Source organism: Phyllopteryx taeniolatus, chromosome 18, assembly GCF_024500385.1.
Source record: "Phyllopteryx taeniolatus isolate TA_2022b chromosome 18, UOR_Ptae_1.2, whole genome shotgun sequence".
Classification (NCBI taxonomy): Eukaryota; Metazoa; Chordata; class Actinopteri; order Syngnathiformes; family Syngnathidae; genus Phyllopteryx; species Phyllopteryx taeniolatus.
In genome coordinates this window covers 6,525,259-6,544,838 of record NC_084519.1, presented here as the reverse complement: position 1 = coordinate 6,544,838, position 19,580 = coordinate 6,525,259, and the positions used below count along the sequence as shown (strand labels likewise).

The 19,580-nt window shown below is 42.8% G+C and overlaps 2 protein-coding genes across 2 annotated transcripts; both read left to right on the top strand.

Annotated features, from left to right (window-relative positions):
• Positions 1-27: 27 nt before the first annotated feature.
• Positions 28-5,545, top strand: nup43 (nucleoporin 43). Its single transcript, XM_061753057.1, has 8 exons — positions 28-368; positions 1,602-1,724; positions 2,603-2,680; positions 4,152-4,314; positions 4,394-4,529; positions 4,601-4,752; positions 4,852-4,968; positions 5,139-5,545. The coding sequence occupies exons 1-8, from the start codon at positions 249-251 to the stop codon at positions 5,366-5,368; spliced, it is 1,119 nt and encodes a 372-aa protein (XP_061609041.1). The 5' UTR covers positions 28-248; the 3' UTR covers positions 5,369-5,545.
• Positions 5,546-6,797: 1,252 nt separating this feature from the next.
• Positions 6,798-18,936, top strand: lats1 (large tumor suppressor kinase 1). Its single transcript, XM_061754968.1, has 8 exons — positions 6,798-6,982; positions 7,440-7,943; positions 9,122-9,239; positions 10,009-11,432; positions 12,565-13,147; positions 14,407-14,589; positions 15,722-15,828; positions 16,161-18,936. Exons 2-8 carry the CDS (start codon positions 7,605-7,607, stop codon positions 16,668-16,670), a joined length of 3,264 nt encoding a protein of 1,087 aa, XP_061610952.1. The 5' UTR covers positions 6,798-6,982; positions 7,440-7,604; the 3' UTR covers positions 16,671-18,936.
• The last annotated feature ends 644 nt before the right edge of the window (positions 18,937-19,580 follow it).

Below are 19,580 nucleotides of genomic sequence, written 5' to 3'. Positions count from 1 at the left end.
AACGCTCACTCGTTGGATTAGGAGATTTACAGTTGTAGTGTCGACTATGACCGCCAGGGAGAGTGTTACTATTTGGCGGGCACTACTTCGCCTGGAATAAAGTTTGTCCCACTGGCTGACCCGTAGTGTGACGTTTAGTGTAGAAGTAGAGCAACCGCAGTGTTTGACGTTGAAAGCTAGCGCTAGCGTCAATAAACGTGTATTTTTTAATTTAAAAAAAGCTAAACCAAAACAAAGATTCTGGTATAATGGATAGTGTAAATGCGAAATACGTGTCACAGAAAATCAGCAAAGTAAGATGGAGGCCGGTATCGCTTTCGTCTCTGCAGCAGCCCGAAATCTTCGCGACTGGCTCTTGGGATAACGAGGTTAGTCGCTCATGTAGAAGAACTCGAGGGATTTTTTTTTCATGGTGTGCTGCCAAACTACGGAGACCACACAATGCGTTTAATGCGATTGCGTTTTGTGAGTATCAGGGCTGTGTGATGATAACGTGTGTATTCGTATGAAAGTCACTCAGCTCATGTATCCTGAAATGTTGCATTAGGAAGCCATTTATAAAGTTTGATCCCTGTCATTCTAAGGTCAAAAGTAATAATAAGTTATCTTAAATTTATTTAGCGCCTTGCAAGAGACCCGAGACCGATTAACAATAACTCTTGGCCCAGATTAAAATCTATATATTACAGAGACAGACATGTTACTAAGCAAAGTTGGATAAAGTACTTACCCACTGTACTTATGTAGAAGTACAGATACAGATGTAAAAAGACTGGTAAAATTTCTAATTCAAATACTGTACTTAAAAAAGTAAAACTGACATTTTACTGTCAATTACAGTATATACAATACAGTATATACAATACCCATTTTGATAACTAGGCACATTAACAACTATTATTTTAAATAAGGGGAATATCTTGCTTCTATGAATCTGTTGCATCATCATCATTAATGCTCCCAGGTTCGCGCTCCTTTGAGATCTCACTCAATCAAGATCTCAATCACGGTTGACTTTAACGCTCTTCTACAGTATTTACGTCTATTTGACGTTGTGTCATCTGTGGAGGCTGAAAAAAGTAACGAGCCTATTTTGATAAAGGAAGGATTTGTTGGGGGGGGTACAGATACCAGTTTTCAAATGTAGAGACTAAAACTAAAAAGTCATCAGAAAAATAAATACTCAAGTAAAGATAGGTGGAAAATCTACTAATCAGTAATTAAGTATTTGTACTTCATTACAACCCACCACTGTTATTAATGTATTTATGTAGGGAGAGAGTTGTAGATGTTGGGGGGCTGTAGCACTGAAGGCTGTGTCACATAACATCTGGAGTTTGGTGTTTGGGATCAAGAGCAGACCAGTGTCAGATAAGCGCACTTTCTGGGCTGGAGTGATCACGTGGGATCTGTGATCCTTTGAATTTTGGAACTATCTGGAACTTGATTGCAAGCTCAGCTAGTGAAGGCACATCAGGGTGGAGGTGATATGCTGCCATGTTTATGAGCTGGTAAGAACTCCAGCGGTGGAGTCAAGACTGGGTTAGGCATATCTTCACATTATATGCCTTCTTTAACTTAAAATGACACCTCTCTTATAGGTCAACACAGTTTCCTTTTGGTCAATCGGAAATCATGGAATTTCTTCTTTGGAGGAGGGATTCGATGGAGACCCACAGTTGCTATGCCAACACAAGCACGAGGGAGATGTTCTCGATCTTCAAGTAAGACGCTCATTCACCTGGACGTTAATAAGCCACTGTGTCCACAGTATTCTGGCTCGATGATTAGGGAAAATATTTTATTTTACCTATTCTTATATTCCAAAATAAAATGAATTCCATACCATGACAGTGTGATTGTAGAGTTTTCACTAAAGCATCCTGATACAAATAATAATTTTCCTAGGAATACATTTTTAAAATTATGTACTGTATTACAAAAGAACCACTGAAGAACACATTCACTCCCATTTACCCAGTGTCCCTGAATGCACCACACATTCTCACGCAGTTGCGACGTGCCTGCCATGAATGGCGTCCATGGCCGCACTGAATCGGTTACCAAATACAGCGTTATTTCGCCAACATATGAAGGCTCTTATAGAGTGTGCGCAGACGGGGTTTTCCTGGAACTCCGAGATAGATCCATCGATCGATACGAGATTGATCCATCGATAAATGGATATTTTATTTGTCCCATGAAATTCGATTGTCACAGCAGCAGAAATGCTTTGTGTTACGGCTATATTTACGTGATATGTGTAGCAAGACTTTTAGAAAAACATGAGTGTTATAATGTCAGTGGTGACAAGTTATTCTCAAAAGTGTTATATTTGAGTAACATGTTACATGTTTGGTTAAAATAAAACACATTTTTATCACAACAGCAACCCGTGATGACATTATCAAGTATTGGTACTTGGTATCGGCGAGGACTCAAATGTATTTGTATTCGTACTCCATCCCAAGAAAAGTGGTATCGGTGTGTCCCTTATCATGATGTCTTAATCTTATGTGGAGAAACTGGATAAGTCAGAAATCATGTCTGAGTATTACAGTGTGCAAATATTGTAATATGGGTTAATTTCATCTCTCTACAGTTTCTGGACCAAGACAGAGCCATCACAACATCATCAACCGGCAGCGTTACCATATTCTGCTATAACCAAAACAATCAGGTACCTCATCCAGAATACTTTAATTGCCTAAGAATATTATTTATTAAGTGTGCTACCTGATTTTGCATCATATCCTCAGGGAAGGTACAGTGGAACTTCTAAGGTCGAACATAATCCATCCCAGACGCTGGTTGATGTTCGATTTATTCAGATTTTCAATACATTCTTCCGATAGGAAATAATGGAAGTGGTAATTATAATGGGTTCCGGGGTTAAACTGTCACCAACGTGAAACCTACATGAACCTCGTGGGCCATTTTTAATACTCCTGTCATATTCATTTTGAACATCAAATTGACCCATAATAATCTTTTTTTCATGTACTTCTGCTGGACTTTAATTTGTTCTTTTAATTGTGTTATATATTTCATCCATCCATTTTCCGCACCGCTGCTGGAGCCTATCCCAGCTGACTCTGGGCGAGAGGCGGGTTACACCCTGAACTGGTCGCCAGCCAATCGCAGGGCACACATAGACAAACAACCATTCACTCTCACATTCACACCTACGGGCAATTTAGAGTCTTCAATCAACCTACCATGCATGTTTTTGGGATGTGGGAGGCAACCGGAGTACCCGGAGAAAACCCACGCAGGGGAGAACATGCAAACTCGACATAGACGAGCCCAGATTTGAACCTAGGTCCTCAGAACTGTGAGGCAGATGTGTTAACCTGTCGTCCACCGTGTCACCTGTTATATATACTTTAATGATAAAAATAAGCGTTAAAACATTAGGACTAGGCTGCTGTTACTGCATGTGTGTGTTTCATGGGCTAAAACCTGAAATTCTTGGTCCTGTTGCTGGTGTAATTGATTCATTAAAACAAATGTTTTTTCAAAAAAAAGTAAATTATCGTGTTCTTCTTTTTGTTATACATACATATTAGGGGTGGCACGGTGGGCGACTGGTTAGAGCGTCTGCCTCACAGTTCTGAGGATTGGGGTTCAATCCCCGGCCCTGCTTGTGTGGAGTTTGCATGTTCTCCCCGTGCCTGCGTGGGTTTTCTCCGGGCACTCCGGTTTCCTCCCACATCCCCAAAACATGCATGGTAGGTTCATTGAAGACTCTAAATTGCCCATAGGTGTGAATGTGCATATGGTTGTTTGTTTGTGTGCCCTGCGATTGGTTGGCAACCAGTTCAGGGTGTACCCCGCCTCCTGCCCGATGGTAGCTGGGATAGGCTCCAGCACTCCCGCGACCCTTGTGAGGAGAAGCGGCAAAATGCGTTGGATGACGTTGGATCAATGTGTTGGAACATTGCTATTTCACATAAGATAAGAATTTGGAACGGAAGTTATGTCATGCATGAAGTTGGTTTCTGCGACTTTCTAGTTTTATTGATCCCTTGTCACTTGTCACTAATCAAGGAAATGTGACAGTATCTCACTGTATGATAGTTTAAAGCAAAGGTGTTCCATAATGCAGTCTACTGCCTGTGGTTGTGACATCCATTTTCTGTTGACTACAGGCACTATCTGTCTCACACCAGTGGGCAAGAGCGCATCATTACCCTTGTGACAATGCCCCCTGTACTGGTGTGGTGTGCAGCAGCCCTGAGATTGTTACCGTTGGTGAAGATGGCAGGATTATTGTCTACAGAGCTGACCAGGAAGGAGTCATCAGAGTCATAGGTTTGCTCTTTATCCAGATTTAAGTTTTAGACTGGGATAAAGCTTTGGAATGACTCTCTAATACTGCACATTTTTATAGAGAATGCAGATAGCAGCACAATTCATGCCGTGACTTACCTGAGAACAACTGAGATCCTGACAGTGAATTCCATTGGCCAACTCAAAATATGGGATTTCAGGCAACAGAGCAACTCCCCGTCGCAGATTCTTTCCCTGTAAGATCCCACGGGTTTGCTGTGTCAGTTATCCTCCGATAAGGGATACGAATACAACATTGTAATTTCAGGTCAGGCAGTCGAGTCCCCCTGCACTGTGTGGACAGACATCCAAACCAGCAGCACATCGTGGCCACGGGAGGCCAGGATGGAATGCTCTGTGTTTGGGATGTGAGACAAAGCAACACGCCTTTCTCGCTCATGGAAGCGCACTCTGCTGAAAGTAGGGTTTTTAAGATTTTGTTTTCTAATTGCGACAGATACTTAAAATAATAATAATAATAATAATAAAAAAATCCATGATTTGATTCTGTTTCTGCAGTGTGGGAAGTCCACTTCCATCCAATGAACCCAGATCATCTGTTCACATGCTCAGAGGACGGATCACTGCTGCACTGGGAGACGTCTTCACCTTCAGATATGCCGTCGTTCCTGCAAGGTGAGTCTGATAAACAGTAAAGGGAAACTGTTTTATTTTTTCTCTGCCGTAAAACGATCACTGAGTCTGCTCGACTAAGAAAAGCTAAGAAAACGGCAAAAGCCTTATTAACCGAGGTACTACGACTATACTGAGTGTTTTTTATTTATTTTTTTTATCGGTTTTCCCAGGTGGTAGAAACAACGGCATGGTATCCCGCAGTGCGATGGCTCCTGCCGGAGGCAACCAGTCCCTCATTAGCACGTGGCTCAGTGGAGACTCGAGTAAAGGTCGTCTGGAAGCGACTCACATGCTGCCCAGCCAAACGCTGTCCGTAAACAGTTTGGATGTACTTGGACAGTGTCTCGTGTGCGGGACTGATGGAGAAGCTATTTTTGTAAACAGACAGGTCCCAGTTTAAAGACTTTGGAAAGGTTCCATGTAGGTTATGTTCCCGTCACAAAAAGTTGACGTTGCATCACAATATATGTTAGTTGACTATTATGGATCAAGTATTTGTGCTTATCATTCCCAGCAGAATATTTTACCTCTTTTTGTAAAAATATTGATTCATTTTGGAAATAAATAAATAAATAAGCTTGTGTGTTTGTCTGCGATTGGCTGGCAACCGATCTGTCTCGCCATTGCCCAAAATCAGCAGGGATAGGCTGCAGCTTACCAGACCCCAATGAGGACAAGTGCTCGGCATATAGAAAATGAATGGATAGTGTTTGTGGTCATGTAATAATTTAATCATCAGTATTTCTTGTGGTTATAGTCAGTGAGTGGAAGTAACAAATAGTTTGTTACAGTACAAGTAGCTTTTTCAGGTATCTGTACTTGAGTGTTTTTCTGATGACTTCTTACTTCCAACATTTGAAAACAGATATCTCTACTTTCTACCACTTAGATTGTCCAAATCGGGTTGTTACTTTTTTCAACCTCTGCGAATGACGACACGATGTAAAAAAAAAAGATATGAATAGAGAAAGGTAAGGTCAACTGTGATTGGGATATTGATTGATTGAGATCTTGTGGATGGGGGCAGCAGCAATATGGAGGAACGCAAACCAGGGCTCATCGATGATGACACAACAGATTTGGTGAAGCAAGATATTCCCCATTAGTTGGCCTTATATAATTGTTTACTTTTGGCTTCAAGAGTTATTTGTGACAAATGCATATACCAGCCTAAAAAGCACCAAGCAGTTCACAATGTAAGCAAAGGGATGGGAATACGAATTGATAGCTGGCCCAGTGATATTATTTTTTTTAATTTAAAAATAAAGTTAATAAAAGGGAAGGTTTTGTGAAGAGAAGTTTTTCTCTCTCTTGTGCCAAGTTATCAAAACGGGTGTTGCATATAACTGACAGTAAAAATTCTTTTTCACTTTTGTACTTAGTGCATTTCAGAATCAAATATGTATTTTGACCGAAATGAAGGAGTTGAAACAGTACTCTTACCAGAGTATTTTTACACAAATATCAGCATTTCAACTTATGTACTGAGTGTGACTATTTTGCCACCTCTTGAAATATTCTTTAAGGTGTAGCCATGAAAAAAAAGTGGCAAAATATGCGAAAACAACCCGCATCCGGGTACTTTGTGGAAAGTTTTTTATTATACCATTGTCAATTCTATTTCTTGTTGGACCTTCAAAATACAAGTTATCACACCAAAAGGACTGCAACTAATCGGAAATTGAGTGTTGTTGTTCTTTTAAAACAAACAATAGACCAATATTATATTATTCCCCGAAAAATATTGATTGCATCACATGCTGAATTGGGAGGCCAGTTTTCATTCGACTGAGTACCTTTCATTGCTACAATAACCGGAAGTGTTTTGCCATCACTTCGTGTAACTTGTTCTCTGTACTTGTCATTCAGCTATCCCAGGAATTCAGCACTACATGCTATCAGCCAGTTCGCCACAATAAGGACCTTCTGTCCAAACCGCATTACTCGTTACCGATACAGTATCTTGAGTTGTCAATAGTAGAACACTCTGGGAAAGGCGCAGTTACGTACGCTGGTGAGTTGTTAAATGTGGGCTGGCCAAGCCAATTGTTGGAATTGGTGCTGTTGCGAGCTAACATGCTAACTACTCCGTAAAGCCGTTGCTACGTTAGCTTAGCAGCAACACATACATAGGCCGCGATGCAGTGGTTACTCTTTCCACGTTTAACAGATTCTGTTGTCTTTTGCTCAAGCCTTGTGTTCGACGGAGGACTCGCTCTGGATCCTATATTTGTTAAACACGCCTTTAATGCTAGCTCATTCGCATCGTGAAAGTTTGACGCCAACGTTGAGACAGGGTCTTGTTTTATGCCACACATTTTTCTACTTATCGTAACCTCTACTGAAACGGCAAATAACGAGAGTCAACATTTATTCGACGCATTGATTGAATCTTATTGCTCATCCAATTAGTGATGTTAACATGTGATCGTCTGTATCCCCTTTGTCCAACCTGTTGGACCACTTGACAGATGCTCTGAATGCCTCATCACGGACAGTGCACTCATGTCAGCAATTTCCAACCGTGAGATTGGTCTTTAAGGAGACCCCCGCCCTGCCCCCCAAGAGCCTCGGCTGCGTCCTTGACCCGTGTCACATCCTCTTCATCCCCTCGTCGTCTTCTTACATGCTCTTACATGAAGAGAGGAGAGAAACCAGAGGGTTACAGGCAGATGAGACCCAAAACGTTCCCTGCCAGCAGCTACAGCGGCAACAGCCAACACATGCTGCAGGAAATCCGGAACAGTTTGCGTAATCTGTCGAAGCCCTCCGACCCACCGAAAGTGGACTTCAGTGGGAAAATGCTCCCAGAGGACCTAAGGCAACAGGGGCGCTGCTTTAACCCCAAGAACCCTCATCATAAAGCCTTGCAGGAGATCCGAGAGTCCCTGATGCCTTTTGCCAATGAGCCCAGCACTTCAGCGGAGCTCAACAAACACATGTCAATGGAACCTCCGTTTGCTGGGTTTGAGGAGGTACGAGAAGCATGTTTGTTTTCAGTCAATACAAAAGGATTTTCGTAAGTCGTCATTCTGCACATAACTCAGTGATTCATCATCACAAGGTGAATCTTCTTTATGGGATAGCTATTTGAAAAATGTCCAGAATGCAAAGTGGAATGACGAGTATCAAGACGACATCCAGTATTGTCAGTTATCACTTCTTTTTGATGAAGTACGTTCAGTCCCTGTATGATGTAGCGTTAGCGAGGAAATGAGGGCTCAAATGAGCGGTATTAAACATCTGATGAAATGAAAAGTTTATGTGGTGATGCCTTCAGTTACGGGCTACAACTAACAACTATTTTAATAATCGATTAATCGGTCAATTATTCGTTCAATGAATTGATGAATCGGATGATAAAAATAAAAATAATTTCTATCTATTCAAAAACAGGACATTGTATTAAATTGACGGGAGAAATTGCACAAACATGAAATTATTATGTTTCAGTCACCGGTTTTAGTGTTGTTTTTTTGCAAAATAAAATCAGATGTTTGCAAATGTCTTATTTTCGTTAATTAAATACAAAGTCTGCTTTCATGGAGACCACAGAAATCTGAGGATGTTTACCGTTGAGAGGCTGAAAGTCCGAGGATGTGGACAATATTTAAGTCAAACGAGGTCTCTAAACAATTATTGATAAATAATATCTAAATAATTTTTGCACCTCTACTTCAGTTAAGTTTAATTTAACCCTACTTATATATTACAAGTCAGATCGACCCATTTAAAATTTTAGTTTGTTGTATTTGTAATGGAGTTAATGAGATGTAAACATGTTTATGATTTTAATTGTTTTGACACTCTTGGACAGACCAGGTCAAATTGATTCCCAAACATTATTGTTGTACCTGCTAAACAAACTTAACAGGAGGGTTGCATTATAGCTGTTGTAGTACACTACGGTAACAAAAATGTCCACCCCTCGTTATGCTGCAGTGTTTTTGCAGCTGGATTACTCCCTCAACATGATTGTTTTTGTAACTACAGACATCCTTGATACAGTCCCTGTGTTGGATACACTGTGAAAGTGATTGCAATGATGTGACTGGTCATACAGGCTAAAAGAAAATGTTAAAAGTACTTGTATGTGTTTAACTTTCGTTCATCGTGTCACACTAAAAACGTGTTCTTTCTCAAACTTGTGCAGACGACTGGTCGCAGTGTGGGGACAACTGTTGACTACATGGCAAAGGTGACCTACCAGGACTCAATGAGAGAACAGATGGTTGTCCCCAATCCAAGCACCGCATGTCTCAAACCCCCAGGTACGTGAATAGTCAACTGGGACTAACCTTTCCCTGCCTTCAAAACATTTCTTTATGTAAAGAATCTGTGTAGTAATGTAATTCTTCATTCACAATGTTTGCGTTTGATCTGCTGTTGCGACCTGCCACCCAAGATAGCATATTTAAGGGTGTAAATACATTTGTCAGTGACTCAATGTAATACAACGCAGCATTTTGTGTAAGTATCAGTGCAAGGAAGCCACTTCTGTGTATGTGCCTGCAGCCTGACATATTGGGTAGTATGTCGTTGTCATGTAATGGAAAATAAAATAATCAGTTTCAGGGTCAAACTGTCACTTTGAAACTCCAGTTTTACAGTTCGAAGTTGGACTTTAGAAGCTTAAGAGGTTCCAGTACAGGGGGTCCGCCGTTTAATGACTTTGTGGCGTGCGATGCTTCAAGGTTACAAACCGCGCATAATAGAATAGTTTATTAGAATATATTGTCACGTGACACAAGAATGAACGCTCAGTTACCGCCGTATTTACTGTTTTTCAACTGATTGCTTTATATGTTTGGCCTAAAAGAGTTTTTCATACAAATGTGTACTGTAAATACGACTTTAATACCGCGATGGCATCGTGTCTGACTTTAGTCAACGAGGAAGTCGGGGTAGGAATGCAACTTCGTTATAAACCAAGGATCCCTTGTATATTTAAAAACAGGGGGAAGGGCAAGTGTCGGGGGGCTGGAAGGGTTTCCGTCCTCCTTAAATATATCAAATTTTCAACACACATGTTGTCTGCAGGCACGACTCACATGCAGCAGTCCCTACTCAGGAGACCCAGCTGGAAAGGCTCTAAAGAGTCCCTGGCACCTCGACATGCAATGATGTACCGCTCCGACAGTCCAGGGCCCCCGCCTGGCTTCCCGCAGGGACACCCTGGCAACAGCCAGAGAGTCAATCCTCCCATGCCACCTCAGGTGCGCAGCGTCACGCCTCCGCCGAACCGCGGGCCGATGCCTTCTGCGTCTTCCTGGGACAGCAACCCATCGACCAAGCGCTACTCTGGCAACATGGATTATCTTGTGCCTCGCATCTCTCCGGTGCCTCAGGGTGCCTGGGCTGACGGTTATCCAAGCGCGTCACCTCAGAACCAGCGTGGGCTCAGCCCAGTTCCCGTGGGCCACCAGCCTATCATCATGCAAAGCTCTGGAGGAAATAAGTTCACCTTCCCGTCCGGCTGGACTCAGAATGGCTCACCTCAGGCAGACTACATGGCAAGTAGCAGCAGGCAGCTTCCTCCCCCCTACCCAGTCAACCAGAGCAGCCGACACAGTCCCACTGACCAGCAGATGCAGGCGGGGGGGCCCGCTTCTTCTCAGTCATACGTTAATGGAGTGAACATCCCTCAGTCCATGATGGTTCCCAGTCGGAACAGTCACAACCTTGATATGTACAACATAGGGCCTCCCCATTCCTGGTCTCAAGGCTCCCTCACCCCTAACCAGCCCCAGTCTTCATCAGGAAGTAGCAGCAACCAGGATCTGTCTCCATCATGGCAGCACGGCATGCTAGTGCGCTCCAACTCCTTCAACAGCAGAGCCGGCCACCCCGCCAGCTCCCAGCCGTCTGCCACCACGGTCACTGCCATCACACAGGCGCCCATCCTGCAGCCCGTTAAAAGCATGAGAGTCCAGAAACCCGAACTGCACACCGCCGTTGCCCCCACACACCCACCGTGGATGCAACAGCCCACTCCCGCTGCCCCCGCTTACCCAGAGCCCTCAGCCCCCGTTCCTCAGATTCCTGTCGTAGCAGAGGTACCCAGCTACCAGGGGCCCCCTCCACCTTACCCCAAGCACCTCCTCCAACAGCAAGCTGCACCGTCTCCGCCGGCATACGACCAAGGGGTCAGTAAGCACGGCGCAAGCAGGGAGGAGCCCGCGGAAGACGAGGGCGCTTTGGGGGACAACGGCACGCGAGAGAAGGTAGCAGAAAGTCCAGAAAGCAACGTGGCGACCGAAAAGGAGAAGAAGCAGATCACGACATCGCCTGTACCCGTGCGTCGCAACAACAAGGATGAGGAGCGGAGGGGGGAGTCGGGCCGTGTGGCTTTGTATTCCCCGCAGGCCTTTAAATTCTTCATGGAACAACATGTGGAGAACATCCTTAAAAACCATCAGCAGCGTATCCGGAGGAGGAAACAGCTGGAGAGTGAGATGCAGAGGGTGAGAAGTGAAACCCCGATACATAACCAATTCGTTTAAAATGAATCATCTCTTTTACTGCTACTCAACACTTTCCAGTCTTTGACTTCCGTTGTGCCTCCTGTGCAGTCTTTTTCATGCTGTTCTGTTTTTCTCGGTCCTTCTTTCTCTTCCTTTATCTCCTTGCTGTCACTAACAGCTGAGCTGAGAGGTAAAAGTACCTGATTGTGATGTACACGTACACAAACGCACACTATTCTCACAGAGACTTGTTTGCTCCAGTGGCTGACAAACGCATGCCCCTTCATGTCCTCCATCTTATTCATCATGACCCTCCATTTTTAGATTGAAATACAGTGAACCCCCGTGAATCGCGGGAATACATTGCAGACCCACCCTCAATAGGTGAATCCGAGACCTCTCCCATAGGCTTTAAAAACATTTTAAAACTTGTTAGAGCACACTTAAAGTTAAAGTATTCCATAGGACCTGTTCTCACTCGCTGGCTGGTAGAGTTCTCCAAATACGAGGCAAAGGGTCCTTACTTTAAGCTGTTTGTCACTCCCAGTTGAAATTTACTGTAAAACAGAATTTAAAATCTAAACACCAAAATGTTCAGCCCAATCATATAAATGAGTTCAGCAATAGTTTGCGCACTTAATGCTAACATGTAATGCAAAACAGAAAATAGCATAGACAGTGTTAAATGGTAAACCATCAAAGAGCTGCTCCTTTAAAACATGGGAGTAGAAGCACATACAAACAGAGCATACAATAATATTCACAGGCATATATTCGCTATGCTGTTTGGGTAAAATGACTATTAGTGGAGAAAGGTTGAGGACATTGCATCTCTTCCGTAGACCTCAGTGCTGCCTGCTATGTTGCGGCACAACGTGCTACTACATTGAAGGCTTGCAACTCTAAATTCAGATTTGCCTATATACTGTTAAAAAAAAAAAAAAAAAATCAATGAAAAATTGCAGTATAGCGAGGCGAGAACAATGACCTGCAATGCGGCGGGGGAACACTGTATTGTTGAGCGTATTTTGTCTCTGCATTTCTTACATTTGTAATCTAACCAGGACTGCACGTGTGTTCATGTGTGGATATTATGGCTGCTTGCTCACTCGTGACTGTGTTGGCTGCTCAGGTGGGGTTGTCGTCAGACGCCCAGGAGCAGATGCGCATGATGCTCTGCCAGAAAGAGTCCAACTACATCCGGCTAAAGCGGGCCAAGATGGACAAGTGCATGTTCAAACGAATCAAGACCCTCGGCATCGGGGCCTTTGGCGAGGTGTGCTTGGCCAGGAAAGAGGACACTGGAGCTCTGTACGCTATGAAGACCCTCCGGAAGAAGGACGTGCTGCTCAGGAACCAGGTGGCTCACGTCAAGGCCGAGAGGGACATCCTGGCCGAAGCCGACAACGAGTGGGTGGTGCGTCTCTACTATTCTTTCCAGGACAGGGACAACCTGTACTTCGTCATGGAGTACATCCCCGGAGGGGACATGATGAGCCTTCTTATCCGACTCGGAATCTTCAAGGAGGAGCTGGCTCAGTTCTACATCGCCGAGCTCACCTGCGCTGTGGAAAGCGTCCACAAAATGGGCTTCATCCACCGCGACATCAAGCCAGACAACATCCTCATCGACCGAGACGGACACATTAAGCTCACCGACTTTGGCCTCTGCACTGGATTCCGCTGGACTCATGACTCCAAGTATTACCAGAGTGGTTAGTAGCACGTTCTATCGGTCTACAGCAGGGGTGGGCAAACTTTTGAGCTTGGCAGCCTCATTTGATTTTTAAAATGGACAGACAGGCCAGGTCATTTGTACAGTAAGATGAGATAAAAAAAAATATATATATAAATAAATAAATAAATATATTTTTTTATTATTTATTTTTTTTTTTTTTAATAAGATAGAATAAGTTCATTATCACTTTAATTAATTAAATTGATTTAATTATTATTAATTAACTAATTAATAAAATACATTTAGAAAACAAATGTACATGTAAAATTCATTTACATAAATTCATTACCAAATATTAAATGAGAAATTATTTTTTATTGATCAATTTTAGGGAAAAATAGTTGACTTAACACAACAAATATTACAGGCCTCTTGATAATTCTGGGTTGGCTGGATTAAAGAAAGGCAGGGGCTGTACGTGGCCCAGTGGCCATACTTTTTACCCAGCCATGGTCTAACAGCTTACACTCATGGGTCCTAAGATCAATACAAGAGCTGCATCAACCTACTGCTGCAGGTTGTCAAACAATTGTGGACATGTTTCACTGAGTCACATTGTTATTGTATGCTCTCAAAAATACAATGTCAGTTTCTGTGCACACAAACACGCATGTTCATGACTCTAAAATAAATTGTCCATCAGTGTGAATGTGAGGGTGAATGGTTTTTGGTCTATGTGTCCCCACCTCTTCTTGCCCAATGTCAGCTGCAATGGGCTCCAACTCATGCACGACCCTAATGAGGGCATGCGCTGTAGAGAATGGATGGAAAGATTCACAAGGAACGTTTTCCTTTTCCTTTTCTCAGCCAACGTCATTATTTCACAATTTATTTCTAAGAGGGAGCCAATATATTATTTACTTGGCTGAAACCCTGTAACTGATTTAAAAATACACTTGTACTTAACATGCAGTGGGTATTAAAAAATCAACACACCCCTGTTCAAATGCCAGGTTTTTGGGATTTAATAAATTGAGACCAAGTTAAATCCTTTCATAATATAATTTCCACCATCGATGTGACCTATAAGAGGGTGTGGTAACAATATCTAAATTATTTTTATTTCCCCTCTACAAAAGCTAAAATTGTTTCCTCCAATTGACTTGTCCAGATTTTTTATAGGTCACATTAATGGTGGAAACAATGCAACACAGATAACATGGCGCCAAAGCATGACACAAGCTTGTGTGTAATTCAGTCGTATGGACTTATTCCATGATGCTGTTTGGATTGCAGGGGACCACGTGAGGCAGGACAGCATGGACTTCAGTAAGGAATGGGAGGATCCAGCCAACTGCCGCTGCACAGACCGTCTGAAGCCTCTGGAGAGGAGAAAGGCCAGACAGCACCAGCGCTGCTTGGCCCACTCGCTGGTGGGGACGCCCAACTACATTGCACCGGAGGTTCTGCTCAGGACAGGTACAATGCTGCTCTATGGGAGGGCTTGACTTTGCCTGCATGTCTGCGCATGACAAACTACCAAGTTTCATCATTGTGTTGATGTAGAATACTATTTAGATGAATGGTAACCAATTTCAGGTGTCACAATTTCCAATTTACGGGATTTTTTTTTTTAGGGGGTGCTCTTTTTATAATGGCAAATTAGTCCCACAATGAAATGGTAAAGGAGGAAAAAAAAAAAATCTGAATTTTATGTGGAAAACGGTCACATTTGTAGGAATTTTGACATTCACATGATGAAATTACAACTTTATTCTTGGAACATTACAACAAATTTTAGTCCAGTGCAACTTTTGTCTCAATGTTACGACTTGATTAGAGTTACTTAATTCTCGCATCATTTTGACTATTATTATGACTAGAGGTGAAACAACTAATCGATTAACTGACAACTAATGGATTATCAAATTTATCTACCACTATTTTGATAATCAGTAAATCTTTTAGAGTCATTGCTTAACTTAAAATTGTCCACATCTTCCGAGTTTCAGCCTCTTTGCAGTAATTACTCTCCGATTTCTGTAGTGCTCCATGAAAGCAGACGGTTTATCTTTGTGTTTAATCAAAACAAGACATTTGCAAATGTCTGCTTTTACTTTGGAAAACAATGATCAACATTTGTGACTATTTTCTGACAGATGTTACGGACCAAACCAGTAACTAAATCATCATTTATGTTTGTGCATAACGGTCACTGTCCTGTTTTAGAATAAAGGGATGGAATTTTTTATTTTTTGTTATCAGCTCCATCGATTAATCAGAAAAATAATTGACAGTTTAATAGATTTTTTAAATAATTGTTAGTTGCAGCACAAATTGCAACATTACTTTTTTCATTGTTTTTCATATAAGATTTTGACTTTATTCCTGTCACATTACAGAGGTTTTTTGTAACATTACAACTTTATTCTCACATCATTATGACTATTATTGTAACGAGAAATTTATACTATAACATTTAAAAAATTCCTTCAACTTTACAGTGTTTTTCCTCACAACATTGTCTTGCAACATTATGACTTCATTCTTGTAACATTGTGTGTTTTCTGTTGCAATTTGAATGATGTCAAATGTCTGTGCCGCTGTGTAGGATACACCCAGCTATGCGATTGGTGGAGTGTGGGCGTCATTTTGTACGAGATGGTGGTCGGACAGCCTCCCTTCTTAGCAACCACACCCCTCGAGACGCAACTAAAGGTATGTGGACCATATAAATATAAAGACCTACCTAAATGTGGCTTTTGATGGCCATATATATATATATATATATCATAATCAGATAAGCAACTCTGAAACGCTGACTCACCCTATGGCTCGAGTTGAACATATGTGGCTTTTTAATATAGCGTTCGCCATTCACCCTCTTGCACACCTACACGTTGAAAAACGTACGTGACAAATATATGTCAGTGGCAATAAACGGTTGGATTCCAGTTGAGGAATATACATACGTCTGCGGCCGTGAATGACTTAATTGCAGACGGTTCTTCCTCTATGGTCCAGTGTGAAACGCAGTGTCTCCCCCCCAGGTTATCAACTGGAAGAACACCTTGCACATCCCCCCACCAGCCAAGCTCAGCCCGGAGGCGTCCGACCTCATCGTGAAGCTATGCCGTGGCCCCGACGACCGCCTCGGCAAGAACGGCGCCGACGAAATCAAAGCCCACCCTTTCTTCAAGACCATCGACTTCTCCAGCGACTTGCGGCAGCAGGCGGCGCCGTACGTCCCAACCATCGCCCACTCCACGGACACGTCCAACTTTGACCCCGTGGACCCCGAGAAGCTGTGGAGCGGCGACAGCGACGGCGAGGACGACCTCGACGACACGGGCTGCTGGTTCCGCAACGGCAAGCACCCCGAGCACGCCTTCTACGAGTTCACCTTCCGCCGCTTCTTCGACGACAACGGCCACCCGTACAGCTGCCCCAAGCCCATCGCGTACGAGGGCCTCGACGAGGACGAGGCGGACTCCGAGGGCCCCGAGCGGGAGGCCCCAGGTGGCCCGCCGGCTCAGGGCCGAGACCTCGTCTACGTGTAGCGTTTCCAGACCTCGTAGAGATACTTTGTTGGACAGGTACTGTGGTAGGACAGTGTGTTTGTGTATAGGAACTGCTGACATTCGCCCCCTGCGGTTCACTGCAGCATCCAATGACCTTGGCTGACTTATTTTTACTTGACGATTCAAACACTTAGTAGCTGCAAAATGGGACATTTGATTACGTGGCAACTTTTGAACTTAAACTGTTATCAAAAAGTTTGGGATATTGGGCTTTGGAGTGAAATTTCAGGATGAATGTGCTAACAGTAAACCCTGGCTATTTGCTGGTGCTGCCACAAGTAGCGAAACGCTGCGAGTAATTGACAGCCCCACACAAGACGGCGGCAAAGCACTATTTTTGCCTAAATGAACCTCTTTAACTCATTTGAACAAAGTTCCTTGACAAGATGCCACAAGATGGTGGAAAAGTAATACTTTTGTGTTTTGGGTTGAGCACCAAAACAGCAAATAGGTGTGTTTTTCCAGCAAATAATGGAGGATAGGTTCCCAAAAAACGTGTGAATGCCAAACCATATATATGTGGGGGTTGACATAACCTTAAGTTGCCCTTCTCTAAAGGTTTGCATGTCCCACTGTTCAGTACTTTTTGCCTAACTCGCTGTTCTCCAATACATTTCCTGGTTCAGGTAAAATTCGTAGAATTTAAACCCTCCTTTTCATGCTGTTCATATTTTGACAACACGAGACCAAGACGAACACAACCCATCCATCCATCCATTTTCTGAGCCGCTTCTCCTCACTAGGGTCGCGGGCGTGCTGGAGCCTATCCCAGCTGTCATCGGGCAGGAGGCGGGGTACACCCCTGAACTGGTTGCCAGGTTGCCAACAACCATTCTCACCTACGGGCAATTTAGAGTGTTCAATTAACATGCATGTTTTTGGGATGTGGGAGGAAACCGGAGTGCCCGGAGAAAACCCACGCAGGCACGGGGAGAACATGCAAACTCCACACAGGCGGGGCCGGGGATTGAACCCGGGTCCTCAGAACTGTGAGGCTGACGCTCTAACCAGTCGGCCACCCCACCGTGCCGCCCGAACACAACCCTTGAACAAGAATTCCTCGCCATTGTAAGCTTCAAACAGGATGTTCTCAGATGGAAGTGGCCACTGGGCTTAGTGTCATTAGCAGGTTGCAACAGAGAGACTGGAAGACTCACAGAAAGGCATAGACTTGGATGTCCTTGGAAATACTAATGAATCAAATGCCTGTTGTCAGTTTTGCCATTGGACTTCTTGTTAGAGAACAGCAAGTTGTGCAAAAACTACTGAAACATTGCACAGGTCCAAATGGACTTCAGCTGTGAAGGTTTCGTACATTTTATTTTAATTCCGAAATTTCACGCGACAGCACAATATCCCAAACATTTTGTGCATCGTGTAGTTTGAAGACGAGCAAAAGCGTTTCCAAATGGAATCATGCTGGTCGCTCATCAGCTGGTTAACTGTACACCTATCCAAACTTAATTTGGGACAAATTGCCCTCAATCTCTTCTTTTCATTGGCTCCTGAAAGTGCTTAATTTATGAAAGAAATCCCAACTGGCGCTGTTCACTTTTCGTGTGGGTACTTTGAATCTTTATTAGTAATTTATGTTTTGACTGTCTGTCGCAACTGGGACTTTAGTGAGATGACTCGTAGATCATTATTGATTGCTTCATTGAGGTGCCTTTTTATTTTTTCACCAAATATACAGTTAATTAATTATCAGACTGGCATTAAATGTGTATGTAGAAGTAGACCATTGATTGAACTACAGTAGCTTTGTTTTATTTTTCTAATTTATACCCATATTTATAAATGAACTTGTACACAATTGATGTAAATATTTCTTTTCCCTGTCACTGATTTTTGCCTCCCTAAGGGCAGGCCCTCTTCAGTGTCCACTGCTGCTGTCTTCTACTAGTTCTACTTCATGCTCATGTCTCATCCAAAGCACTAAATAAGTGTTTAATCATTAGACATTGAGAGAAAACATTTTTTCACGTCTTGTCAAAGAAACATCAGTTTATACTGAGAGTAAAGTGGACTGACGATTCCATAACCTTCCCTCTGTACACTTTGTGTGAAGCAATGAGCTCTGAATGTAGTTTTTAGACTTATTGGTGACCATTGGCCTCCTGCACTGGCTTTGTGTTGTCACACGAGAATAACAATTATATATATTTTTTCCTGTGTGTACACTGTTACTCTGGAGGGGATGTGTGTTGGGGAAGAGGGTGATCAATAAAGAATGTCAAGAACGAAACATGTTTCACACATGAAAACAAACCGCATTCTATATTAGTGGTATGTCACAAAAAAAACAAAAAAACCTGACAGAACAAAACTTTGAGAGACACACAAAATTATCTGTCCATCTATTTTCTATAGCATTTCATTAGGGTGCAGATGACTTAATAGGCAATCCTTCCACCTACATTCACACTTATGGACATTTTATTTTAGAGTCATGAACGTGCATGTTTTTGGAATGTGGGTGAAGCTGGAGTACCCAGTGAAAACCCACAAAAGCATGGGAAGAACTCCACACAGGAAGCCTGTAACACAGTCAACTCCCTGAACTTCAGAACTGTAAAACATGCTAATCACTTAATCCACTGTGTTGCCCCACACATAAGCACTGTAAAGCAAAAAATGACAACTAGAATTCATATAAATCTTGTTTTGATGGTTTAGTATTGCGTATTGCTATGAATCACTGAAACTACATGACGAGTTTCGCTTTTTGAATTGTAATAAATTACATCTAAATTTTCCACAATATTCTAATCCTTGGAACTGCACCTGTATAATGGGTGAACCCTCCAAAGTAGAACGCAATATACAATCCACAAGGCTGGCTGCCTTCCATTTTGTTGTACAGTAATTGGAAAACAATTTTCTCATAAT

Excerpts from the sequence above, each read along its gene's own strand:
- nup43 (XM_061753057.1), top strand. The coding sequence starts at position 249 with ATGGATAGTGTAAATGCGAAATACGTGTCACAGAAAATCAGCAAAGTA. Across the intron at positions 4,315-4,393 it reads AGGAGTCATCAGAGTCATAG|AGAATGCAGATAGCAGCACA; the intron begins GTTTGCTCTTTA and ends ACATTTTTATAG. Across the intron at positions 4,530-4,600 it reads CCGTCGCAGATTCTTTCCCT|GTCAGGCAGTCGAGTCCCCC; the intron begins GTAAGATCCCAC and ends TTGTAATTTCAG.
- lats1 (XM_061754968.1), top strand. The coding sequence starts at position 7,605 with ATGAAGAGAGGAGAGAAACCAGAGGGTTACAGGCAGATGAGACCCAAA. Across the intron at positions 11,433-12,564 it reads TGGAGAGTGAGATGCAGAGG|GTGGGGTTGTCGTCAGACGC; the intron begins GTGAGAAGTGAA and ends TTGGCTGCTCAG. Across the intron at positions 15,829-16,160 it reads CCCTCGAGACGCAACTAAAG|GTTATCAACTGGAAGAACAC; the intron begins GTATGTGGACCA and ends TCTCCCCCCCAG.